The sequence below is a fragment of the Tauraco erythrolophus genome, chromosome 11, assembly GCF_009769465.1.
Source record: "Tauraco erythrolophus isolate bTauEry1 chromosome 11, bTauEry1.pri, whole genome shotgun sequence".
NCBI classification, from domain to species: Eukaryota; Metazoa; Chordata; class Aves; order Musophagiformes; family Musophagidae; genus Tauraco; species Tauraco erythrolophus.
In genome coordinates, this window is record NC_141475.1 from 29,851,718 (window position 1) to 29,877,955 (window position 26,238).

A 26,238-nucleotide genomic window follows, 5' to 3' on the forward strand; every position below is an offset into this window, starting at 1 on the left:
ATGCCAGCTCAGCAGAAGAGAATTATCTTCTGCGTCGCCGGGGTGCTGAGCTTCGCTTGCGCGCTGGGGGCCGCGGCAGCCGTCGGCACGCAGCTGTGGGTGAAGGGGACGATACTCTGCAAGACAGGAGCGCTGCTCGTCAACGCCACCGGCCAGGAGCTGGAGAAGTTCATCGGCAAAATCCAGTACGGGCTTTTCTACGGCGAGCGCGTGAGACAGTGCGGGCTCGGGGGGAGACCTTTCCAGTTTTCATGTGAGTAACAATGGCATTTGAATTATTTAGCACCGTGCTGCTGGCAGCCAAGGGAGCTGGGAGGCAGCTGCCCCAGCGTCCCCTTGCTTGCAGGCAGAGCCTATCAAGCATGAAATGTTCTAAAGCAAAAGCTGCCGTTACAGTGTTCCCATACTCAGGCTCAGATGGCTTCTTTTCTCATACTAGTAAAGTCATGCTAACATTTTCAGCAATCTGTATTTTGATTACACAGATATCTACATTTAAAAATATTTATACTATTACTTTAATTGAAAACCAAACCAATTATTTTTTTGATCCATCATCTTCCTCTGTGCACATATCAACGTTATGTCCTCTGCTCCATCGTGACGGAATGAAGTAAACCAGCAGAAATCTCATGAGAGAGCTGGGGCATAGATACGTCCGGCTGCTGTTGGGAAACAAAGCAGCCACAAAGTTAGCAATCATCTGCTGCGTTCATGGGAAAAACGGCTGGTTGATGGCAGCTGGCGTTCAGTCGGTTGATCTGCAAGTCCAACTTGGTACCCGACATATAGAATTTTGTCCAAGACTGCTAGCAATGGTTTTGCTTTACAGGTAATACTCATAACCTATTTATTTTCAAGGATAAGATCATCAATAAAATGATCAAGTGAACACGCAGCTTGTATAGAGCAGCCGTTTGTTATATGCACAATATGTTGCCTGAACTTGGGACAAAACACAGTTTAGAAGCATTCTGCTCACCCAGTGAGCACTGGTAAATGGCTTATACCAGTCATTAAAGTGCAGTACGTTTACCAAATTAGGTACCAGAATTTATTTACTACATAACAGTTTTCCAAAGCAGCAGACCAAATTCCTTCAATGCAATATTAAGATTTGCCATCTCTAATTAAGCTCTGTCACTAGTCTATTCACGCAGCTCAAGTTCTCCTCGACTGCTCTGCGTGCCGGTGCAGCGTGCAGACGTTCCGCTCCGCTGGCGATAGGCTGGGGGGCGTTTTCAGAGGGGTCTGCTAAATCCCCAGGAATGAGTTTTCTGCTGTAGGTGACATTGTTGTGAGCCAGAGCTGACAAAGCCGCTGGCCATCAGCGGCTCCGTGCGTGATGCTCGTCTGGGCTCGTTCCAGCGACAGAGCCGTCACAGCACGGGGCAAGGAGCAGCCACCCCCAGACCAGGGGTGTCCCCCCAGACAGCTGAGCCCCAGCCCCGGGATCCCTCCTGTGCCTCCGTCGGCTCAGCACACCAGGCAGGACTGAGCCAAGCCCACCAGGCAGCCCCTGCGCCGGGGAAGCCGCAGCCGAGCAGCCCGTTGGCTTCTTCTCTTCCTAATCGCTCTCTTGCTGCCCATCTGTTACTCAGATACTTTTAAGTGTTTCCTCAACCTGCCCTGCGTTCAGGCTCCCGTCCGGACATCTCATCGTGTTACGGCTGAAATATCTTAATATACTGCCAGGGGGATTGTAGCAATAGTTTCAAATGAATTTTAATTTTGTGGGCTGTGTGAATTAATATTACAGGTACAAGAGAGAATACAAACGCGGGGCTGGTTTGTGATGATTTAATAACATCGATCATCACGTGTTTTCAAATGTCTCACAGCACTACGTACAGGTAAGCTCTGGACCTGTGCAAGAGCTGCAGAGCATTTTCAAACAAAATTACTCCAGGGTTAAGAGTTTGCTCTTGCTCTGGCCAGACACCTTCTACCCACGTTCACAGAAGTCTGGTGTAACCAAGCTTTCCTATCCAAACGTTTACCAAACTTGCATTCATTAGTATCATTTCTACAGAGCACGTAAACACAAATGTAACCAAAGACCAGAAATAATGCAAAGTGAAGTTTTTAATTGGTCACAGCCAAGCAACCCACTTTGGAATGGTAAAAAAACCCAGAAAACCTGAATGTTCATACAGAGCTACAGAGTCCTACTGCACAGGACAATATTAAAAATTAATGTCTTTAATATCAATGCCTAGTATACATATTCAGAGAACTCCAAGGCTTTCAGGAATTGCATAAAGAAATTGAAAAACTAATTCTCTCAACACCAGTAAATATCACTGTTCTCATTTTCAGCCAGAGAAAATGAGGCTCGAAGCGTGTGCTTCAGTGCCTCTTCCCAGGGGCTCAAATCCAGGCTGGATTTAATCTTGTGTCCAGGACTCTTCGAGTCAGAAATGAAGCTGCTGACATGCCCGTGACAGCAGCGTCCCTCCCTACAGACAGCAGCCTTGTCTCCAGTGTCCCGATATCCTGGTGTTCCAATATCCTGGTGTCCCAGCCCACTGGGCATCAGTCTCAGCAATCATCACTGGCAATAGCAGGGCTGGAGCACTGGGGCCAGAAACACAAGCCGAGAGCCTTTATCGACCTAAAACTGAACCCAAGCTTATTAGAGCATCCTTTTACCTTTTATTCACCTTCTTTACAAGCCAAGCTGCAACAGAGGAATATTTCAACAGGTCTCACTCTCAATGTTACAGTCCTGTTTGCCTGCACCGGCACCCTTTGTACAGCACCCTGAAAAGGGAACGCTGCAGGGTGATCTTTGGTACGGTGTACACCTGAATGTAGCCCAGTTACAGCCTCAGGAATTTCCCAAGCCCAGTTGCAGGGATCACTGCAGTCCACTGGGCAGGCTTGGCTTCTGCCAGCTCCCACTGATGGCCGAGGGTGGAAGCATCGCTGTCCTGCTCACAAATAGGTCTCAGATCATCTTTTATTTAGATTAAAAACCAAACACAACGCTTACTCTAATAGGATTTATATTTAGAAACAATCATTGGGTGGCTGAGCAAAATACACCTCGACTAGAAGCGTTCACTTCAGAGACCACTTGAAGAAAGAGGCTGGTTCACACTTCTGGGCTGCAGCAGCCCCATCCCACCCCAGCCGGGGCTCTCAGGAGCTCGCTCCGAGCATCCCGGAAAGCAGGACAGTCACACACAATAGGCACATCCGTAGTTCAATGCACTGAAGTGCATTTTAGCATGTCTGAGAAGAAAAGGCATGGAAAATAGGCTAAAAGATTTAGTTCTATGTTTGTTCCCATTAAACGCTCCCCCCTGACCACTGTATTTCTTTTAATTGTAAAATGAGTTTGCTCTGCCAGCAAACCCAGTTCTGCTGGGGAAAGCCTTCTGCTTCATTTGCTCTTGCTGATTCTCATCAGTTTCTGGGTCAGCAGTTCATTTTCTAAAGGTCGCCGGCACGCAAACCTAACACACCATTTCATTCATCACCAAGGAGGCAGGGGTTTCTTTCAAGGCAACATAGCTGCTGGAATTAATTTTTCCTCATATGTCACATATAAAATTTTAATGACAAACAACTATAAATGCAGGTGCCAAGGGAAAGATTCAATACAATGCAGTAATGTGTTTTCTTAAAATAAACACCACAAAACTGTGTGATTAAATACACGGTTTTGCATGTTCCCCCAAAACAGCAGACAGCATCACCAGAACTAATGCTGCTCCTCATAGCAGCTGTGCACAGGCAGGGACTCGTCAGCCTTTCCGTTGGCTAGCAAATGGTCCGCCAGTAAAACTGTGCCTTGCACCACACTGGCAGAACAACTGCTTCTTACACTTGTGAATAAATGAAATTTGTAATATAAAGTCCAGTAAACGCAAGGTCTAGTTTCTAAAACATGCTTTGTCTTTTGCTAGGTTGATGTAAGGAATTTAAGCACCAGTGGCCAAACTGGACTACAAGTAGCCATCAGCAGAAGTAACTGTCTTTGTAGACAAATTCTTCCTTTAAGTAAATGGGTAAATTTAGCAAACAGGTAAATTCTGCTGCGTGCAGCACTTGTGCATGCACGGACAGCGAGCATGTTGTGCTCCTGGCCCAGACCTGGCCGCTCCGAGCTCCTGGGCTCAGAGCCAGGCTGGCGGGGATGCCCCAAGGAAGGGGGTTCGGCACAGCAGAGCCCAGGGCTGTCCCCAGGAGCAGGCAGTACCCAAGGAAGGGGTGAGCTAGTGCAGCATGGCAGGCAGCAGGTGATGGGCACAGGGCTCCGTGTGCCCCTCCTGCCCCTGTGCCTGGGGAGGGTCCCAGCACCATGGTTCCCTGTGGGCACTGGGTGCCCCTCTCCGCTCCCAGCCCGTCATCAGCAACATGAAAGGCAGCATTTATCTAACACAGCTTCACGAACAGTTTGCAAAGGTTGGCTCTGTTAACTTCCCTTTCATTTAGTCGGGGGGATGAGCTGACACCGTGTTCCCAGCACCGTGTTTACTGCCCGGAGCTGCAGAGCCCTTTGCTGGTACACACTGCTCAAGGTGCCGTGGTTTGTGTCTGGCTGCTCCCCTCTCCGCACGGCACAGCCGCGGCGAGGCAGCGCCAAGGCGTTGTGACCCCCACTCTAACCGTGCCCCTGCGGATCAGGAGCAGTTAAGTGTGTTTGATGAGTCCTTCTATTGTATCCATTGTTGCCAAACAAACCTGAAGGATTAAAAATTATATCTTTGGTTGCATTTGAAAGATCTCGATTTAAAACAATTATCACAAACCAGCGAGAGATCCCTGGCCTGACTTCTAAGACAACTTTGCCTAGTGTGTATAATAATGTCTTGTTCATTTTGTTTTCAGTTTTTCCAGATTTGCTCAAAATTATCCCTGCAAGTATCCATGTTAGTGTCATTCTCTTCTGTACAGTACTGGTCGTCTTTGCTCTGGTGGGAGCAGGTTTCTTCATGTTCAATGCCTTTGGCAGCCCTTACGAAACCCTGCACGGCCCCGTCGGGTTGTACCTCTGGAGCTTCATCTCGTGTAAGTACCACCCCCTCCTCGGCCCGTCGGGCCGATGCCATCCGTGTTTGCTGCTTAGGACGGCTGATTTATTGCTGTAGGAGACTGAATTATTGGGGACCGCAGCTGCACTGACTCCAAACTGACAAAATAAGGCCAGGCAGAAAGGCAGATGACTTTGCTGTATCAAAACATGGGGTTTCCAGTCTGGAGTTAAGAAATAAAATGCCAAAATCCTCCGTGATGGCAGGTGGTGGGATGGGCACAAGCACAGGCAGCCTCAGCACCCCCGACCCTTCTCCTTAAGCTGGCAGAAAAAGGGGATGGTGCCCACGAGCCCTGGGGACCCAGAGCTGGGGTCACATCTCAGACGCACACGGTCAGAACCAAGAATCACACCAGAGCGGGGAGAGGAGGAAAGAAAACCCACACTAAACGAAGAAAAAAGCAGTGATGCGACTGCTCGTGTACACCGGGAAGGGAGGCTCCCAGCGGTGTGAGGGAGGTCACCGGTGGCACCAGCAAGGCTTTCTGGAGGAAGAAAGGAACTGAGGAGCAGAGAGGGAGAGGCTGGCAGGGACTCGCTGCAAAAGTGATCTCAGAAAAACGCTGCCAACAGGGATAAGGGACCATCCCGGTCCCCGGCCACTTACAGGGAACGAAAGACCACGCTCCCTGTCACCAGCTTGGCGTTGACAAGAAGATGTACCATTATTTTACAAGGTATTACATATTACAATCATAATTTAATAAAGGACTTAAGTAGGTATTTATCTTTAAATGTGCAGACAGCTCAGTTGTGTTCGACCAGACAATGAGCAGCTTGAAGCTGAAAACGAGCAGAGACACTTTGCTCGATCAGGGCACTGAAGCAGCTGTGCTAAATATCATGGACCCGAAGCCAAATCCAATTTAAAAAGCTTACCAATTTCAATAGCTGTTGGCTTGGATGCTAAAAATAACCCCTGTGAAAGCCAAGTTACAGTGGCCATAACAACGCCACCAATGCGGCATTTGGTTGTGACGTACACCGCGTGGCCTCGCTGCGGCGATCGCTGAGATGATGAGCATCTCTCCCTCCCTTTCAGGTTCCTGTGGCTGCCTCATCATGATTCTCTTCTCTTCAGAGGTGAAAATCCATCACCTTTCGGAGAAAATCGCTAATTTCAAAGAGGGAAGTTTTTCATTCAAGACTCATGGTGAACAGTTTGCAAATTCCTTCTGGATCATCCTGGTTTGCTCCCTGGTGCAATTCCTGAACGCCCTGTTGGTACGATTTGCTGGATTTCAATTTCCCTTTTCAAAATCAAAAGATTCAGGGACAACCACGGGAGCAGTCGACCTGATGTATTAGAATTACATAATTTAAGAACATTTAAAGCAAAGAGGTTCATCACTACCACATTCAACAACCACTGGAAGCACTAACTTTGAAATGATTAGCTCTAAAGAAGGTAAAAAAGTGAAGGTTTCAAATAAATGTCAATATGGCATATGCAGAAAACAAAAGAAGACACTATTTGGTAACATCTAGATCAGAATACCCTCTTTCTTGGGGTAAGACCTTATGGAGATATTTTTTTCTAATACATTATTTGAAAAGTAGCTGGTATGAAGAAAACCAGGAATTATCAACAGCACTGAACTGGATCTGGAAAGTAAAACAAATGGGTTGCAATAGAGGCACACACTGTCACCAGCAGCAGCTTCACCCTTCGGCCCTTGTGAAAGTGGGGATGCAGCAGTTACTGTGTCGGGGCAGCGGAGAACAAGGATGCTCGCAAATCTACAAGCATCAAACAAGAGAGAAGAAAATGGATGGGCTTTGCTCGTAGCACACCATCAGGTCCACGTCTCAAAAGCAGAATGGGGAGATGGAACACGGTGCAAGTGCTTGCAGGACAAAACCCAAACACCTGAGTCCACCCCAACTCTTTAAACCAGCACCACCTGCACAGCACTGGCCTTGTTCCCACCCATAAAGCTCTTTTGGGATTTTCAGTTTTATCAAACCCAGCTGCAGCTCTTTGACCCTGCAGTCCCCAAAAGCCCTCATTCCCCTGGGCGATTGCTGCAGCTGGGGGCTCTGCCATCTCGGTTAAACAGACACCCACAGCAAAGCAGGGTGTGGAGGAGATGCCAGATACAGCCCCTTCTGCCCCCCCCCCCCCCCCCCCGGGGGGCGCAGCCCTGCTTGGTGCTGCTGAACAGCCCCCTGCATCGCACCAAGGAGCATTTCCCAGAGCAGGGGCACGGAACGCAAACCAGGCACCCTCCACGTGGTGCCGTGCCATCCCGAAGCCCCACGGTCGGGGCGTGAGGAGCCGTGCCCAGAACACAGCCCTGCAAAAGTAACACAAATAACCAAAACCAACCCCCTTGGCAAAAGGGCAGTGGTGGGTAACGCAAGAGAAGGGTGTACAGGCATGCCGCAGCTCGGCAGGGACTGGCACAGAAATGCAGAAGGCTCCTACCTCGAGGCATGCCGGAACGGACAGACAGACCAGCCCTTCATCCTTAAACTCCTGCGAGTCAGTTAAAGCGGCCGGACCGCCCACCCCTGGCACGGCCGTGCCAGCCTGGTTACCTACGGACGGACCGAAAGAGCGTTATTCCACCAAACTCCACCGCTGCGGGGTACGCGGCGCCAGCGGGATGCAGGGCTCTGTGCAGGATACGGAAACAGCGTTCAGAGCAGACACAGGAGGAGGTGCCAGGGGGCACCTGGGCCCCCAGCGGCCTTTTGTGCACAGGGGCTGCAGGGGAGGAGCATCCCCACCACCACCCCCCAGCACCCAGCGAGCACCTGCTGGCACCCAGCGGGCTGCAATCAGGCCCAGCACCTGCTGGGACTCGCCTCTGAAATCAAAACGCTTCGAGCATTTCCTAAGGAAAACAATAACAACTTCTTAGCAAAATAAAGTTGGCAAAATATTTGTGCGTCTGAAAGCACAGTCAGACCAGGTGCGACCAGCTCAGCCCGTGCTCCCGGGCGGGCACCAGCACCTGCTCCGTGGCCCACGTGTAATCCGCGAGCACCAGCTGGGTGGGTTTTGCCCTGTTTCATTTCTAGGCTAGCATATCTCGTGATTTAAAAAACAACAAAAATTGTATAGTGGGGAGAAATGTATAAATACGTTTTGAAGGTTCTTGAAAAACCAGATTTTTTGCTATCCCAATAAAAAGGTAGTGTGCACGTGTGTCTGTGTGTGCACGTGGACAAATAACTGTATATGTAAGTACATGTATAGCGGGGTGTGTACCGGGCTTAGGCCACTGGCCCGTGACTCCGAGACGGGGGTGAAGGGAGGAGCACCGTGTCGCGGCCGTGGAGCTCACCGTGCCCTCTGCACCCGTCCTGTGCCCCGCTGCTGTCGCTGCCCCGAGCAGGGATCCCGCAGCTGACCCTCCTAACGCACATCCGCCTCGCCGGGCTCGGTTCTGAAAGACGCCCCCAAGCAGAGAGCATTTATCACTTGGAAACAGCGTCAGCAACAGGCTTAGTGGCCTCGCTGCCCGGGCAGAGCCGTACGCCCCTGCTGAAACCCGCAGATGTAATTCCAGAGCGCAGCCAAGCAATGGCACACTGTGGCAAGGTGCTGGGCATGCAGCAGCGTGGGCATTAGTGCAGCTGGAGCCGTGCCAACGATGGGCCCTGCAGCTGGATGCTCTGAGCCTGGGCTGGGGGGGAAAGGGCTGAGGGACACCCCCCTGACATGGGGGGATGCTCAGCGCCACTGCGGCTGTGGAAATGCCAGCACCGCTGCCCGGCGAGGAGCCTTTCCTCTCCGAGTTATCGCAGGGCAGACATTGTGCTGGGGAAGAAGTTAATTAAGCTTCACAGCTTCTTCTCCAACATCTCAAAGCATTTACCTGCACCACAGAGAAGTTGGGAGCGGTCTGTGCCGAAGCCCTGCTGATGCCACAGGGGTTTCTCCACTTGTCCCAAAGGGCTTTGGCATCTGGAGACGGAAGCTGCAGTGGAAACGCAAAGATTCATTAACTTCTTAACTGCATTATTTTTGCTGGCAGCCATCGTTGCCACTCGAGTCCGGAGGTGCGGGTCCGCGTTGCCTGCGGTGTGGCAGTGGCACACGGATGGGGGTGTCACTCAGCCGCCATCACCCCAGGCCTCGTCCCCTCCGTGGGAGCACGGGGCAGGCACGCGGATGCCTGGCCCAGATGGAGGTGGGAAAAGGGGCACAGGGAGCCAGCCCCGCAGGGACGGCACGGGCTGGAGTGGATGCTGCATGCGGCCGAGGGATGGGGTGTCCTACGCCACATCCTCCCCCCGGTTTTCCAGACCAACTGCTGAACGAGGTGGGGGGGTTTCTGCCTCCCCACGCTGCAGCCGGGGCCTGGGTTCTTTGCTGTCCTGCTGCCCAAATTTGTCATCACCACCAGCACCGAGAGCATGTGGGCTTGGAGGGAAAAATCACGTTTCCATCCGGCACCCTGCAGGACGAGGCAATATCAAGGATGTTATTGACAGGATGAAGGAGGAGATGAGAGTGAGGTACAGGAGTGAGGTACTGCTCCCCATCACAGCTGCTCTGATGTTCCCCTGGATGTCCCCAGAAGGGGCACAGCTCACCGGGAAGTGGTCTGCACGGTGAGGGAGAGGCAGGTAACGGCACCTCCACCCATCCCTCGGGACCATGCCAGCTCTCAGCTACGGCTGACGCTGCTCCTGGCGTCGTTGTGCTCCAACGCTCATTGAAAACCCCTTTCCATACTGCCCACCTCCTGATGGAGAGGGAAGGCACCTCTGAACCCCGCTCACCCCACACTTACCATCCAAGATCGCCTGTGGTGGGTCACAGAGGAGTGGGCACCGTGGGATGAGAGCAGGGGGGATCCAAGGGCTGGGGGCTCTTGTAGCACCAGCAGTTACAGGGGTTTCATTCCTTGGTGGAGACTGTTAAATACACCAAGCACAAAGGGAAATAAAAGGGCCAGCGAAGAAACATTACAGCAAGACATGCTGTTGCAGTACTGTCAACCAATTGTGCCCTGTCCTGGCAGGACAGTGTGGTACTGAAATCCTATTTATTGTGGTGCATCTCCATCGATGGTGGGCAGTGAGGAGCATGTCACACCTCGGCACAGGCTCCCCCACACTGCTCACATGAAGAAGGGAGTTAAAGGTCGATTTTACTCATCTTTGCATTGTCCAGGTGCTGAGCCTGGTCTCTACCACAACGAAGCCCCTTGAGGAGGTGGGTGCAGAGCCCACAGCCCCTGTCCCTGGGTGCCCTGTGTAGGAGCGGAGGACCGGCATGAGGGAGGGCGCTGGGACGGGTCGCTCCATGGCACCAGCGGGGTTAAAGCAGACGCGGTGCCTTCAAAGCGCCAAAGCCCCCAGTGCTCCGACACAGAGGGGTTCCTGGCACAGAGGGGTTCCTGGCACAGAGGGGTTCCTGACACAGAGGGGTTCCTGCCAGCATGTGCTTGCCCAAAGCTCCTGGTGTGACACAAGGCAGACCCGGCTTAGGCACGTCTGGAGAATCCCGGAGCATCTCACAGGGCACCGCGGGAAGCCAGGCTCAGCTTGTTAACATCAGCTCAACCTCATGTTTTTTCCACCGAAGCTGAGACAGACCCCCTGGTCGGTGCGTTCCCACGGGCTGAAAGAGAAGAAGACAAACCGGGAGGTTTCCATGACCCCGGCAGCACAAAGCTTGCAGGTTTTCCCCCACCCAGCTGTGCAGTGCTGACCCGTGCCCCTCGGTGCCAGCCTCACCACCGCAAGTGCCAGAAGTCCAGGGAGCATCACCCTGCATGGAACCCACCTTTCCTGGCTCGTCTCCCCGGTGAACTTGTTCATCTTTGCAGATATCTCTACATCTGCATCTTTTTCCCCTGATCTACGCCACCCACCCGGCCCCCGCAGCCCGGAGCCGGTCCCACTTGTCGTCAGCCCGTGCAGACGGTGCTGCAACCCTGTGCCAGGAAAACACCCCCTGATCCTGCACCACACCGTGTCCAGAGCTGGCCCTGAGAGCAGGCACAGCGCTGAGCTGCAGCCAGCTTCATGCAGCTCCGCATCTGCCATTAAACATTCATGGAAACACACAGGCTGTGACGGGCTCTCGGGGAGGCTCCACCAGGGTTTGACGGCAGGAGCCACAGCAGGCCCAGGGGGGACGGGCAGAGGGGATTCGGGTGCCTCACGGGTTGGGAGGAGCTGCTCCCCAAGCAGTGCCAGCACCCGCATCCCTTGGCATCGCCAGCATCTGCATCCCTCAGCATCACCAGCACCCGCATCCCTCGGCATCGCCAGTGGCCGCATCCCTCGGCATCGCCAGTGCCTGCATCCCTCAGCACCACCAGTGGCCGCATCCCTTGGCATCACCAGCGGCTGCATCCCTCGGCAGCACCAGTGCCCGCATCCCTTGGCATCACCGGAGTGAGGGAAGCTGCGGATGGGTGAGCAGGAGGCTGAGCTCATGCTGCCACAGACGCAGCTGGAGGAGATCACCAGCAAAATTTCACATCTAAGCAAATGGAGAGAAATTTTTAGTTTCCATTGGTAAGATTTTTATTCTGCTTCATTATCACATTTTTAATTCCAGGTGCTTTTTAAATATCATTTTAAAGTTATGTTTTATTACAATACTTACGTGACCATGGAAAAAGGTCTTCACATACTCAGGAACTCAAGCACTATTGCTTTTACTCCTCTTCTCTTTTGAAGTTCCTCTCTGTCTGGTATCCTGTTTCTTCATGTTAGCGATGCCTCTTTTCTAATTTGCATTTTATTTTCCCTTTTCAGTTTGGAAAACAGCAACCCAACTCATCAGGTAACTGTTTCTCTAAAAGGTGACATTTTATATTTTCCCAGTGGGTTTTGTGACTGTCCAACCAGGTTTTCATGCTGAGGAGATTACGCAGCTACACACGCAGCACCGCAGACGGTCTGTGTGGAGGTTTATTTTTTATGCTTCTCCTTTAGGAAACACACTTATTCTTCAGATATTTCAAAGGAATGTCTTCCTGATCTAAATCAAAGTGGCAGAGTAGTCCAACATAAATTAACCTTTCTGTCTAAAAGTAGCAGTTTTCATGGTCCGTGTTAGAACACAGGAAGAAAAGGTGGCAAATTAAGATCTCCTAAATTTGAGCATTTGGAAAACCTGCGGTGCCCTTGGGTGGGAAAGCACCGAGGTTCATTCGCTGTAATTCAGACACGTTACACTCCAGCCCTCGGCTTCTAGGGACGTGTGGGTATTGTTTGCAAAAAGCGGGAAGTGAAGGACACGGGTGGTCCCTGATGGCACCTATCCTGACCCCCTGCTCCCCTGCGAGCTCACCACCGCGTCTTGGTGCCCACTCTGGGGGGATACGGGAAGGGGGTAACTTGTGGCACGAGCGCGGTGCCAGTTGGCCACGCGCAGTGGTGGGACGATGTACCGACCGTCTGCTTCTCTCCCCATCCAGAAGCACCTGGACTGTGCTGGCGATGGAGCACCTGGAGCCGAGGAGCCCGCGGGGCCGCAGCCGCCAGCGCCTCAGCCCCCCTCTGCCATCCCCAGACCCCTCCTGCTCTCTGCGGGCACGGGTGGCCGGCCCATCTCCTTGGCAATGGCCACGGTGAGCGGGCTGCTGAATTAAGCATGAGCCGTAATTTAATCTCGTTGGAAGAGAGACTGGGGAGCCTTCCCCGGCCTTTCCGGAGGCTCGGCGTGCCGTGGCGTGCCGCGGGGCGGGCGGCTGCAGCCGCTGTTGGCTGTAACAGAAGTGCCCAGCCATGGTGGTTTATTTATGAGACTTTTGAAGAACGCGGCTGCAGCACAGCTGCGAGCTGATGCACTGTAGTTCTCATTAGACGAAGGGTCAGATGACAAACCATAATGTTTCCCTGCTCTTCGGCACTTTCCTATAGCCAACAGCCTCAGCGCAGGAGGCAGAGGTTCAGGAGATGAGGAAGATACATCTCCTCTCACCCCAGCACCTGGTTTTGGGTCGGGTACCCGTGGCAGGTGCCCGCTGCCCCCATGAAGAGCCTTCGCCAGAAGCTCGGGGGGTTTCTGTGGGTGATGGCGAGACGGTCTCCAGTGCCAGCCTCACCACCCACGACCTCCCACACCACACCAGTCCCTGTCATTAATGACCTTAATGAGACACTCAAGGGCTTGATGGCAGAGGGGACAGCCCGGCCAGGGGTGCGCTGCCGAGCACACATCCAGAAAAGGTCCTGTCCTGAAGTACAGAACCGTGCTTACGGTCACCTTCACCTGAACCCACCTTCTCCGCTCACACCCACTTGCTCAGACCGTCCCCATCAGAGGTGAGCAGCCCCTGCTGGGACAAGCTGGGACGTACGTTTGGTTTGCTTTGCTCAGAGAATACATCATCCACCAAAGGAAAACTAATCAGGAAAAACGTTCCAGGTGGGCCCAGGCAGCATCCACAGAGTGGGGTGGTGGGGTAAGGTCAGGAGGCAGGGTCACCCCCGCCACCCATGCCCAGGGGTCCCTCGCAGCACCCAGCACAGGAGAAGGAGGGGGGCAGCAGGGCCGCCCTGAGTGACCAGCACCCACCTGCCCTCCTGGCCACAAAACTCCCCGACACGGTTACAGACCGCAAGCATGTCCATTTGAGGTGGAAGCCACATCATTTTTTGAACTTTCTCTTTTGATTCAGTTGCCAACCCAACAGCTGGCTGCGTGTGCCCGGACAGGTCCTGGGTATGGGACACGCTGGGCAGTGGCCGTGTCACCCCCGAGCTGGTGGCCGTGGCTGAACCCTCCTGTGCCACCCACTGGCACTGCGCCAGCCTGGCCACTGCAGCACGGGCGCTTCACTGGGGGTTTGCACGGGCAAACATAGATGTTTAACTCCATCCCCAGAGGTGCCACCGATGACGGCGAGCAGTGAGCGCGTTGCCCACCTCTGCCCCAAACACTGTGGCGTATCCAAACGTAAATGATTTATTTACACGCTGAGACTGCATGGCGTGGGAGTGGTTGAATGCTGAGCCAAGTGAGATGCTGAATTAACCAAAACGCCTCTTTGCTTGGAAATTCTGGGGCCTGGCTCTCAGCGGGCGATGCTGCACAGCTCCGGCTGCGAGCGCACCCGCCTGACCCGCAGCCGAGCGGGTGCGATGCCCCCGGCGCTGGCACATGCCGGCAGCTGAGCCCAGCCCGGCTGCCTCCTCCGCAGGGGCTGCGGAAGCTGCTCTTCGGAGACACATCCCACCTCTTCAGCGGCGGGTGGGCCACGGCGTGCTTCAGGTTCCGCCAGCCGCACTCCGACCTCGCCTACGCTCTGGAGGCAGACAAGGTGAGCGCGTGGGCACTGCCCTCGCAGCGGAGACGCGGGAGCGGGTCTGGGAGTGGGATGCAGCGTCTCGCCCTGGCAGCGCGCTGCGGACACGAGCTGTGACCACCAGGGTATTAAATGCTTCCAAGGAAGGGAAGTGTCAAGACAAAAGCAGCAGGTTGGAGGTGGGCACAAATAAGTGATACGTGCCCGTTTCTTTTTTGGGAATTAGTTACCTACTTCCTACTGCCCCACCTAGAAACCAAATACGTGACTTTACCTGCGTCATTTACTGAAAGAAGGAGGTTTTCTTCTTCCTTATTTACCATCATAATAGTGCCCTTAAAAAAACACACGACCAAGATACATACTTCAAATTGCAAAATCCCTTAAGCACCAGGAGGCTACAATGCTTTTTACAAAGGCAGGTGAATCTCCCCAAGTTCAGCAGGCAGGGAGCACACACCGTCACCCTCGTGCACGGCCCCAGGTCAGCCCCGTGCTGCCTCGAGACCCCGGCCCCTTTGCTGTGAGGCTGCAGGAGACAAAAACTAAGCCATGGTGCTTCTAGGCATGGGTGGCACCTGGGGCTGGACCCCTTCCCTGGGCTGCAGTGCTGCAAGGGAGGGACCCCCCCAGGACCTCCTGTCCCCATGGGCACACAGCCAGGGCCACCCTGGAGCCTTCTCCTGCATAAAGGCTTCTTGGGTTTAGGCACGTAAGATTTTTTCCATTGACTTTCCCATTTCTCTCTCCCATTGCCTGCAGCAATCCTGAATTCCCAGGGAGAAAAGGAAAACTCCTCCCCTGGACACTGATGGTGGATGGCCCACGCTGGGCAGGGATTGCTGCCGTTTCCAGGGATGGACACGGCGTGGGCTGGGTCAGGCTCCTCAGCACTGGGAATGTTGTCTTTCTGTTTCCAGGGGGGAACAAGGGCCATTCTGATGGCCGTACAGGCGCACATCATCAAACACCTGCTCTTCGTAAGAATCGCAGAACACGCTCACCTGGACAGGTAAGGAGCTGACCCTTCCCACCGGACACACGGAAACTATTTCCTTGCCCTGTTTGGACTCAGACCAGCACCAGCCTCTGGGTTTAACCAAACTACGCCCAAGCTCAGGTCTGCAGCTACCAGTGGGGGGTTTGCACCCAGGAGAGGAGCCGCGCTGACTCCCGGGCGAGGCTTTTCCCACCGAAATGTTGGATTCCATAATGGTGGTGGCTGTTTCCTCATCCCTTTCCCCGGCACCGCGGTCACAGCCTGCGGCAGCACTTGGCAGCCCTGGTGGTGCGCAGCCGCTCGCCAGGCTGCCGACACCGGCCCTGGCTCAGCGGGAAGGGGGAGGCTGGGCTCAGCCGCTCAGTGCCGGCGCTGCTGCCCGGGTGTCCCCCACGGCAGACACGTTACTCCTGGTGCACAGGGAGCACGTCCGCACCAGCGGCAGCGACGGCACCAAGCGAAAAGTGGGCATTTGATGGGCACAGCCTGATGCACAGCTGCCTTTGGCACAATCCCCCTCGGTCTTTGCGTTCCCACGTGCCACGGCTGCACGGTCCTCCAGCCACCGGCTAACTCAGGTGGGGCTGGACCGCCGGGTCCCTGTCCAGCCCTCAGCTGGGAAGGGGCCCGTTTCACACTGAGGGCTGGGGGGTTCTCAGCATCCCTGAGGACAGGCCCTCGACGCAGCCCCCTGGCCCCATAACCCATCTCCCGCATGGCAGGCTGTGCAGGACGGGCTGGCGGGAGCAGGGGCAGGCGCTGGCGGCCGCCCTGGCAGACATGCTGTGGGCAGCGGGAGAGGCCAGGAGAGCCGTCGTCTGCCTCCTGGCCACAGCCACCCACGTCGTGCCCAGTGGAGACTACAGAGCCGACAGCTTCACGGAGAGAGTGAGTACGAGAACACCTTCTGCCAACAGGATTTTCTTTAAAGACAAAAAACACCAAATCTCATAAACCCGTTCCCCTCCGTACGGGGCACCACAGACCGTGAGCGCTTCAGAGCCGCGTCCCGGCTGCAGCCTGGGAGATGCTTCTGCCTCCCCGTCGAGGCTTGGGGCGAGCCCAGAGGCTGCCGTCGCCTGTCCTTAAAGGTGACCTTCCTCTCCCAAGAAGGAGAAAACAGTGCACGTAAAGTTCAGCTCCATATAGAGCTGAACTCCTCGGTTTGGGAAGGGGCAGAGTAGACTCTTGCGTTATTCTTTCATCTGTCTGAAGGAAGCACTGCAATTAAAAGCTCAGCTTTTTGATGTAATAATGTGTCCTTTACAATGTTTTTCCCTTCGCTCATGCCCGACAGATCCAGCTGTTTGAGTTCTCTGAGAAAGCAGCAGCTCAGGAGTTCATCTTTGACCACAGAAACTGTGTAAGTATGGGATATTGCTTTATTCTGAGTTGGTTTGTTGCTTGCTCACATCTTATTTCCCACTCAAAAGTGGACCTTGCGGTGATCAATAGTGTCTCCTTCAGCAGGACGTTCGGACTGCTCATGCACAGTGAGTGCGCGGATCCTTTCTAGCCTTCCCGACGGGAAGCAATCCCGCTCCCACTAAATCCCCGAGACTTTTCCCCGATTTCAGCACTCTCAGTCCACAAACGCTGGGTAAACAGGGGCAGCATTTTGTATGTTACTCAAATGCAAAATACAGTTTCTTGCAACTTTAGCAAAAGTCTGGGGAAAAAAGTGTACAAACCCAGTTCAGCCAATAATTGGAAGTTTCTTCTTTCTTTTTTCCACCTGATCCTATTCAAGACAATTAGCTACAAAATCTTCCCAGAGTAACACCTTATTCATTTGGCTCAACATACTCACCTAAGGTTGTACTAAAGCAGAGGAATTATTGCAATTAAACATCATATACCTGCCATAATTCCTCCCCTGTGATTACTTACTTCTTTTTCCAGTTCAAAGATGAAGGAAGTCATGGACTGATCCTATTTTTATACAGTCTACTCTTCTCGAGGACACTTGAAAGGTATATGTCATTTTTAAACATTTTCCTCTAGTTTAGTTGCATCTCCTGAAATGGTCTTTTCCTTCTTTTACTCACATGTCCATTCTTAATCGAAAGTGGAGCAGCGACTGCCCAAGGGGCAGACGCAGACCCGCAGGCTGGGTTGTCCGATGCGGACGTTGTACACCCCGAGGATCTGCCCGCACACCCCGGAGCGGGCAGGAGGGCGGTGGGGGGGAGAGGGACCCTCTGCACACACAGCAAAACTTGTGCGCCCTATAGAAGCAGGAGTCATCCCGCTGCCAGCAACGGCCACCGTCACAGCCCATCGCACTGAAACAGGAAAATCACCAGAAGTGAACAGATCTGAAGCGCAGGAGCTCCAGCTGGGCACAAAACTGCTGTGTCGGGACAGCACTGCTGCGCCAGCCGCAAAGAGAAATAAAGGAGCCTACGGAACGTGTCCGTGTTCCCCATCCACCGGAGAGCGATGCACGGCGTTGCCTCGGGCGCTGGTGTGTAACACCGTGTGCTTGGCTCTGCAGGGTGCAAGCAGACTTAGAGTGCACAGAAACTCCTCTGTTACAATCCAGTTTTGGAAACAACACCTGTACAGAGGTAAGATCAGCCTCATTCCTCACATTTTCTTTTTTTACTATTCCCACATTTGACTCAGGAAAAAATTCTCACTTGTTAAACCAATGGGGAAAAAAAAAAAAAGCATAAGGCCAGAGAAAAATATTTTGCAAATTTTAATCATGACTGTCCATTTAAAAAATGGACGATGATGATGACGATGATAATAATAGTAATAATAATAGTAATAATAATAGTAATAGTAATAATAATAATAATAATAATAATAATAATAATAATAATAATAATAATAATAATAATAATAATAATAATAATAATAAAGCCACAGGCAGTCTGGCATTCCCAGCAGAGCCAGGAGCGGGACACCAGCCGCCGTTTCACAGAGGGGTTCTGTCTCCCCACAGGCTCTGCTCAGCCTCCTCCTGACGGGCCGTGCCAGCCCACGCGGGCTGACTGGCAGCCTGGGCCCAGGCGAGGGTGGCGAGGCGCGGCGGCGGCAGGCGGTGGGCTACCTGCGCTGCGGCCGGGTGCAGGTGGAGCAGCAGGTGAGCGTGGTGCAGCCGGGAGCCCCGTGCCAGTGGTCCACGGTGGCAGCGGGCGGAGTGGCGCTGATGCACGGCCGTGCACCCCGCTGCCAGGTGTGCCCTGCACTGAGCACGCCGCAGCTGCCCATCTGGCTGTGCGACGGCGGCAGCAGGCACGGCGTGCTCTTCGGCACCGACAGCCGGCTGCTCTCCGACTGGAGACGGGAGAGGGTCTTCCACCTGCACTGGTACGGCGGGCAGCGGGAGCAGACGAGCACAGCCCACCTCACCGTAGGTACAGGGGCGGGAGGGACATGCAGTGCCGGACCTGCGTGCTGCTGGGTGGGTCTGCGATGTTCTGTGGTTAACATGTTCATACACACACCGCAAATAACATCAACCTGCCTCGGAACGTGAGGAGCCTGCTCCAAAAAATGTGAAAAGACAGGAATAAACACGCAGCTCCGGAAGGACCGTGACCCTTTCGGCAGGGTACCGCTCTCAAGCAGGTGGCCCATCGCTGGGAAGAGCTATAGGTGTATTTTCTATAGAAGCAGTAACTCCCGAGTCCCTGCGTACACCCCGGTGCACTGACACCCCCCAGCCCGCAGCTCAGTGCCGGGTGAAGCGAGGCTGCACCGCTCTCCAGTGCCGGGGTGGTGCAGGTGCCAGTGGGATACAGTCCATCCCACTCGCAGAGCCGCAGCAGGGATGGCCACCAGGCTCACGTCCCCGGGCACAGAGCCCGCGGGCTCGTCCTGGCATGGGGCCACTCAGGACAACACCAGTTTCACCCCCACTCCCAGATGCGGCCAAAGAGTTTTTACTGAAGAAGTGACAGTTTTTCAGGATACCAGGTGCAACCGTCACTTCTGTGTTAAATACTCCATAGGGACATACTGATGAAACCCAAGTGTCACCTCGCGTTGCTACGAAGCCCCGTCAGTCAATGTGAACACCCTGCGGACCGAGTGTCCTGGAACAACTGGTAGGAGAAGGGAAACCCACAGACACCCACCCCTCCCGCGGGACAGGTCCCAGGAGAGAATGCTCCTGTGAGGGCAAAGTTTAGATACAGCAGGAAGCAGAGTCGTTTCAAGATTAATTCAGAATTTTGAGTAGATCTATTTCCAATGCAGCGATGCTGGCGTGCGGGACGGGTTAACGGCTCCATTTCAGCACCCAACTTAGACTTCAGTTTGTACTTTCCTGCCCAACAGCCAGCTGCAACCATGGCCCTTGTGTTTCCCCTCCAGCTTTAAACCACACCGGGAGGAGCAACCTGCTCCTCGTAGCACCAAACGTGGTGTGAACCAGGCTGTGCCGTGCTGAGGACGTGAGTTTCTCGTTCCTCCATGCCGCTGGGCACCGCTTACCTTCACTGCCCAAACGGCGGCCCCTTCTCCTCGCTCTCCTTCCACTGCACACTTACAGTGCAGCCAGGAACGGGACAGCACCGCACCAACGGCTGAAGCTGCAGGAAAGACGGGTGACACGGTGATACGGGGTGTGGTGCAGATAAGGATGTGCGCATCTGGGCAGGAAAACAACACGCAAACGCACCCTGCAAGGAGTGACAGCTGCTGGCAGCACCCGGGTCTCCCACGGCGGGGGCCATGCAGCGCGGGGCAGCCCCCACCGGCCCCGGGGCAGCCCCCACCAGCCCCAGGGCAGCCCCCACCGGCCCCGGGGCAGCCCCCACCAGCCCCAGGGCAGCCCCCACCGGCCCCAGGGCAGCCCCCACCAGCCCCAGGGCAGCCCCCACCGGCCCCGGGGCAGCCCCCACCAGCCCCAGGGCAGCCCCCACCGGCCCGAGAGGCCACAATGGCAGTGCTACGAGCTCCCTCCTTGGGCAGGGCACGCAGCACACCAGCAGCAGTCCAGACGCTTCAGCTTTCAACCTTTTCTAAAACTTTTTCTGGGGGGTTGGGTTTGTTAGACCTTTTTTTTAACTGCACTCCCTTTCCAGACACTCATTCGCATCCCTGGGAAGAGGACCGGAGGGAAGACCCAAGCAGCCCAGGGAGGAGGCGTCCGTCCGTGGAGATGGTGATCAGGACCAAGTGGGCTGGCGCGACCGTCAGCTGGAACGGGACGGACCCCTTCTTCTGAGGAGTCCAACAGCACAGACCCCTCTTCTGAGGAGTCCCGGCATCTCCCCCTCACCACCGACTCCACCAAACACTGTTCTCTGGAGGGGAAAAAATTCTTTCCCCAATAAAACAGCCTTTGGCACCTCGAGCGACGCCCTGTTCGACACGACGTTACGCCCACTGCCAACGCCTGCGCCAGCGAGGAGCAGTCCTGGCGACGCTGCCTCACTGCACACGTTTCCCAGGTGGTAGGATGCATGTTCTTCTGCTTCCCACGGCAGCTGGCAGAAAAAGGAAAGGGGGCAATTTGCTTTTCTCCCACGCCAGGCAGAGATGTCACAGAAATCAAGGCGTCTCTTAAGGGTGCAGTGGAAGCGAAGTCAACATTGAGCGTTGACAATATAGTGCGTGTCTCATTTATTTAACCCAGTGTGTGCAACTCAGCTGGCTGTTGGCAGCGCGCGAGTTTGCCTCTCAGCTCTCTGCAGCCCTGACTTCTGCAGCCAAGTCTCTCCCCTGCACCAGCGGCAGCTCGAGTGCTGGCACCAGCCAGGTTGGCTCAGGAGCCATCCTGCATCCTGCGCACCGGTGAGGAAGCACAGCTCCTACATGGGCACTGGGCAAAAGAAAGTCCCAGGAGGTGCTCCCTGCTGTGAATGCAGTGATTTGACTGACTCTGGGCATGGCCAAGCCCTGGCACGCTGTGGCAGCTTGGCAAGTGCCAGCAGGGCACGTCGCTCCTCGCTCACATTAACCACCTTCCACTTCCTTTTTAATAGACATGACCAGAAAAGACCCACTAATCATACCAAAATGTGTGTTGCTAGTGACAACTCTACTGAGAACAATAAACCATTCTGCAAGCAATCCAGAATTTTGGTTTAAATTATTTGAATTAAAAAAAAAACCAAACAAAAAGAAGTGGTCACAACCAGCCTGAGATACAGCCCAGCCGAGGTGCGGAGCCCGCTGGGCAGCACGCTGACGTGGGGTCTGCACTCGTCATGGCCCCCTCCTTCGATTCCTGCTCAATTCAGAGCCTCCTGAGCTGCAGTGCTGCAGGTCAGCCGTGGCAGGCACAGGCACCACGCGGAAGGGCCCGGGGCAGGGCTGGCAGCACCCAAAACCCGCGGGGCATTGGCGAGAGGGCAGCCGCCCGTGCCGGCCACGCTGCTGCCAGCACAAGCCAGAGCCCGAGGGTGCTGCCCGCAGGCAGGAGGGCACCCTGTGCCCACACCCCACCAGAACTTCCCACCAGAGTGGGGAGGCCACGCCGCCCACCCAGCAGCACCAGGGCTGCCCGCGGGAGCCGCGCTCGGAGCTGGGAGCGGGAGGGTGGAGAAGAGCCCGCGGCAGGGCAGGGGCCTTGCGACGGGACGCCGCACGACAGCACTTATTTTGGCTGGGGGATACCAGCAAGTGCTTATGCAAATAATGAATTAATAAAGAACGAACAAAACCGCGGGGTAAATGCTAACGAAGCTCCGTCACCCAGCGTAGCGTGGTACATGGCGAGGCTCCGTGTGCCATGTAACAGCTGAACGGGTCACGGCGGAGACAAAAGGAGGCAAAGACTGGCCCTTCCAGAGCTGTTTTCCATGGCGAGGCGGCAGCACCGGCCCTTCCTCTTGCTCCTGACACGCCGTGGGGACGGTCAGTGCCTCCGGCCCTGCCTGCACCGGCTCTCGTTCGCACCGCAGACAGGGGTCCCAGTGCTGCCCGATCTGTGCCAGCCCATCGCCCTGCCGTGACCGCACCGGCGGCTCCAGCCATCGGTGCAGGTCAGAGAACAAGGCATCAGGAGCAGGGTGCCCTGTCCCTTCACCCACACCATCACCCCCAGACCCCCCGTCTCCTACCCCGCTCACCCGCAGCCCGCTGCTCCCCGTCCTGCTCACGGAATCGGGTGCAGCAAACGCCCGCCCGGCTGCCAGGGACAGGAAAAGGAAGAGGAACGATGCCGCACGGACTGCGGGAACGCGCGCCCTCGCCGCCTCCCCCGGGCTTTCATCCTTCTGCCCCCACGTCGTCACGTCTTTTTATAACCTTCTCGCAGCGCAGGGCTAAATTTAAGCTGCTAATTTCCCTAAACGAGAACGAAGCCCTTGCTCGTTTCTGCGAGGTAACATCGCGCTTCTGGATGCTTTAAAACTGAGAAGCAACAATGACACAATCTGGCTATTAGTCAAACCTGCCGGAAAAATCCCCGCAGCTCTGGCACCTCAGAAAGCTCCGTCCTCATGACAGGGACAACAGCTACCAACTCTCGCTTCCAGTCTGGAAATTTCTGTGCAGGAGACAAATAAACCTTGCAAAACCCCACAGATCCTCAGGGTGCTGTCATGCCCTGAAATACAGGAATATTTGGGGGGATCAAGGGGCTACCTGTCAAGGAACGCGAGCAACAAATCCAGGCACGCACAAACGAAACTCCTGCCACATTTTGGCACCTCACATGAGTCCACCTCAAGGAGGAAGGAAGCACCAGAGCCTCTGGCAGCGCACGGACGAGCTGTGGCTTTTTGCTCCACGGGAGTGGCACAAGAAGGGAGAACTGGGATCGGCTGCATGAAAAGGCTTTCGAGGCCACTCGTTACCTCCAGAGACAAGCTCTCCGTTGGCATTCCAGCAGCAGGGAAGGTGCCAGCTCTTCTCTGCGTGGATGTGCCAGCACCTGTAAGCGTCAGCCAGGCGCTGTCGCCTCCCTGCCCTCCACCCACCCTGCACCCTCCCCAGCCTGGCCACGGAGCATGAGAGCAGCAGAGACGCCCATCACTCGCAAGGTCCCTCTCCTGCACGGACCTGGTCGCCGATGGGCTCTGAAGCTGCAGGGGAGACAAGCACAGCTCGTTTCTCTATTTACCACTGGTTTACAAGTCATCTTTTGATCCCAAACAATTGCTCCCATGGCGCAGACATGGCAGCCTGCGGCGCTGCAGAGAGCACGGCCGGGGTTCTCTCCAGTGACCGGTGTCTTCATCAGCGGAGGATCAATAACCGGGGAAGCCCGTGGCAGCCCCACACCTCTCTGGCACCTCCTCGACCAGCTCTGAGTCTGAGCTGGGCTTTCCCATTTATCCCAGCAGAAGAAATGGACTCTGACATTCAGAGTATCTTTAAACCAGACACCAACCTTCTAAAAACTACTTTGTACGTTATTTATTTAAGAGGAGTTTTGGGGCTGCTAAAAAAAAGTGGGATAGCCACATTCTGACACTTAAATATATATATATATAGTTTAAAATATTTTTCAATTATCCCGTATTATTGAAAGCACAGAAAAAACACATTTGTGTAAACATCCACGCTTTTCCAACCTATTTGTGAAAAAGCTTTTATTTTCAATCTTCCCTATACCACAGAATATACAATAAACCACAAACCAAGTAAGAGGTCTTTTCTAGGACCACAGGACTGTTCTGGCCTTGTTTTCACACTGGACCACGGGACCAGGAGAATCTCAGAATCTATTAACTTTGATTCTCTAATCTCAAAAGACACGCTCATACGCCTATGACAAAGTTTCTCAACAGTTTTTGCAACCCAAGTTCTCTGATTTGTTTTGATATAACCTATAGATTAAGAAATAGAGGGAAATTTCTCAATATCTTAATAACTTGGTAGCCTTTTTTAGTCTCTGTACTGTACGGCCACCTAATTCCTAGAGAAAATGGTGCAAACATCTCAGTTACACCATGTCTGAATCTATTTTTTTTTTCTAAACTTTTTTTTTTTCTAGCAGTTAGTTATCAAGAGTTTGGCTTTCTGTTGGTAATTCAGTTTCAATTGGAACCGGTTTGGGAAGCCACGGGTGAAGATTTTAAGTGTAATTTTATTCCAAGATGACACAATACTGTCACTCTTTTGAGAGTGATTTTTCTTTTTCTTAAACTACTGTGGTGGTGCAACCCCCACCCTCCACCCCAGGCCACTCGATGCGATTCCTGCCCCTTTTCCTGTGTGTTTGGATGTGCGTGTTCGCCTGCACCAGTGCGGGTGTCTGTGCTTCACTGGATCCGGATATTCCTATCTATCTGCCCGCTTTATGTTTCATACATATGTACACATATATATTTTGCTTTAGGACACCTTGTAGGAAGTTAGTGTGAATCTTGTCATTTTCGAATCTGTAATTAAGTTGCTGTTTTAATTATACCATATCCCACTGAATCACCCCGTTAATCTTTAAATTGGTTAATTGTTAAGTGCTGCTAAAATTCAACCTTTGATTTAGCTCATACCATTAATAAATCTTAAATGGCTGCTAAATCATAACCCTGTTAAAACATTCCACCCGTGGCGACTCCTCAGTGTAACTCGCAAACCGTTCCTTCGTGCCGCCTGAGTCGAGGGCTCGTGGAGAGACGGCTGCCGCAGGCTGCGTTCAGCGCAGTGCTCGGCTCCTGTAAAAATTCAGCAAGAACTCAGGAGCTCATTCCCATTTGTGCCTTCCTGGTGAAAACCTTCCCAGTGGGGTCCACCCTCTGACCACGTTAATTTGTACCTTATAAAGCCCAAGGCCTTTCCATGACGCCCGAACGCACGGTGCGTTATTGAATGATTTCTCAAAACAGCGAAGGAAAACAACTGCAAAACGCTCTGCCAGGAGAGCTGCACACAAACGGATCTTTTCCCATTTCGTGGCCTGCGCCCTCTTGCCAGGCTTAATGGAGCTTTATAAGCATCAGAAAAAAGTCAGACTTCAGCTAATAGGGCGCCTTCTTTTTACTGCAAGTCGAGCACAGACGGGGTCTTAACTGCGATTTTTGCGAGGGCTGGAGCCGAGCAGGAGTCACGCAGCTGCACGTCCTGGAGGAACGTCGAGAAAAACACCCTTTAGTGCAGCGTTAAAAATGCTCGACGTGGGTATCTGGGGAGAGGGTGCTGCTCGTTTAAGGACAAGAACCTTGGGAAAACAGCACGTGAGACAGACCGGTCCGTTTGCTGCAGGGGAAACGGCCCCGTGCGACCGAGCCCGGCCCGGGGACCCGACGGGCCGCGCTGGGGCACCGGGGGCGATTCTGTGCGAAACGGGTGAGAACCGCGCCTACGTCAGAGTGCGGGGAGCCGTGACGTCACGGGGCAGACGAGCAACAAGCCTGTGCACAAATACGCCCATTCAACGGTGACTCCACCACCTACGAGCAAACTCTGCTTCACCCCGCAGCCTCGCGGTGACGGAAGCGGCGCCCGGGCCGGTCTCTGTCCCGGTGCCGCGTCTGCGCTCCCCACCGTCACGGGCACACGCTCACAGCGTCACCCTTTTCCCCCAAACCTCCCACCGAACGCACCTCACCCCCAGCCCACAACACCTTTTATTACCGTTTCTCGCGGTTTTACCACCACATCCGCGCCGCGCATCGGACCGCGCCCCGCCGGCACCTCCGCCAGCCCGCTCCGCTCCCAGCGCGACCGCTACCGGTACCGGTACGGGCAGGTGCGCTCCTCGGCAGCGACGACCCGCGCCCGAAGTCCGGACGCCCCTCCCGGGACGCGGCGCGCTCCGGGCCGGTCACCTCCGCCGGCGCCCTCCGTCCGCCCCGACGGTCGCCGCGACGCCGCCCGTCGAATCGGGATTGTGTCTCCGGGCGGGTCCCCCCCCCGCCGCACGGCGATCTAACGACTGTTAAACCGCCGCCGTGTGACCGCCGCCGACAGCTCCGTTCCCCCGACCGACCCCCCCGCCCCGCCCGCGCGGAGCGTGCCGGGAAGCGGGGCGGAGGGGCCGCGCGCAGCCGCCGTTGCACCGGCAGCGCCTCCTCCCTCCGGCGGCCCGATGGTGGTGGCGGCGGCGGAGCGCG

General features: G+C 54.5%; 2 protein-coding genes across 2 annotated transcripts; both read left to right on the plus strand.

Annotated features, from left to right (window-relative positions):
• On the plus strand, positions 1–6,352 carry CLRN1 (clarin 1). Its single transcript, XM_009980780.2, has 3 exons — positions 1–253; positions 4,840–5,019; positions 6,087–6,352. The coding sequence occupies exons 1-3, from the start codon at positions 1–3 to the stop codon at positions 6,350–6,352; spliced, it is 699 nt and encodes a 232-aa protein (XP_009979082.2).
• A 5,071-nt stretch (positions 6,353–11,423) lies between these two features.
• On the plus strand, positions 11,424–20,456 carry MINDY4B (MINDY family member 4B). Its single transcript, XM_086618645.1, has 11 exons — positions 11,424–11,530; positions 11,774–11,801; positions 12,439–12,591; positions 14,167–14,286; positions 15,192–15,283; positions 15,994–16,159; positions 16,569–16,634; positions 17,174–17,244; positions 17,769–17,841; positions 18,225–18,639; positions 20,314–20,456. The coding sequence occupies exons 1-11, from the start codon at positions 11,424–11,426 to the stop codon at positions 20,454–20,456; spliced, it is 1,434 nt and encodes a 477-aa protein (XP_086474771.1).
• Positions 20,457–26,238: the final 5,782 nt, after the last annotated feature.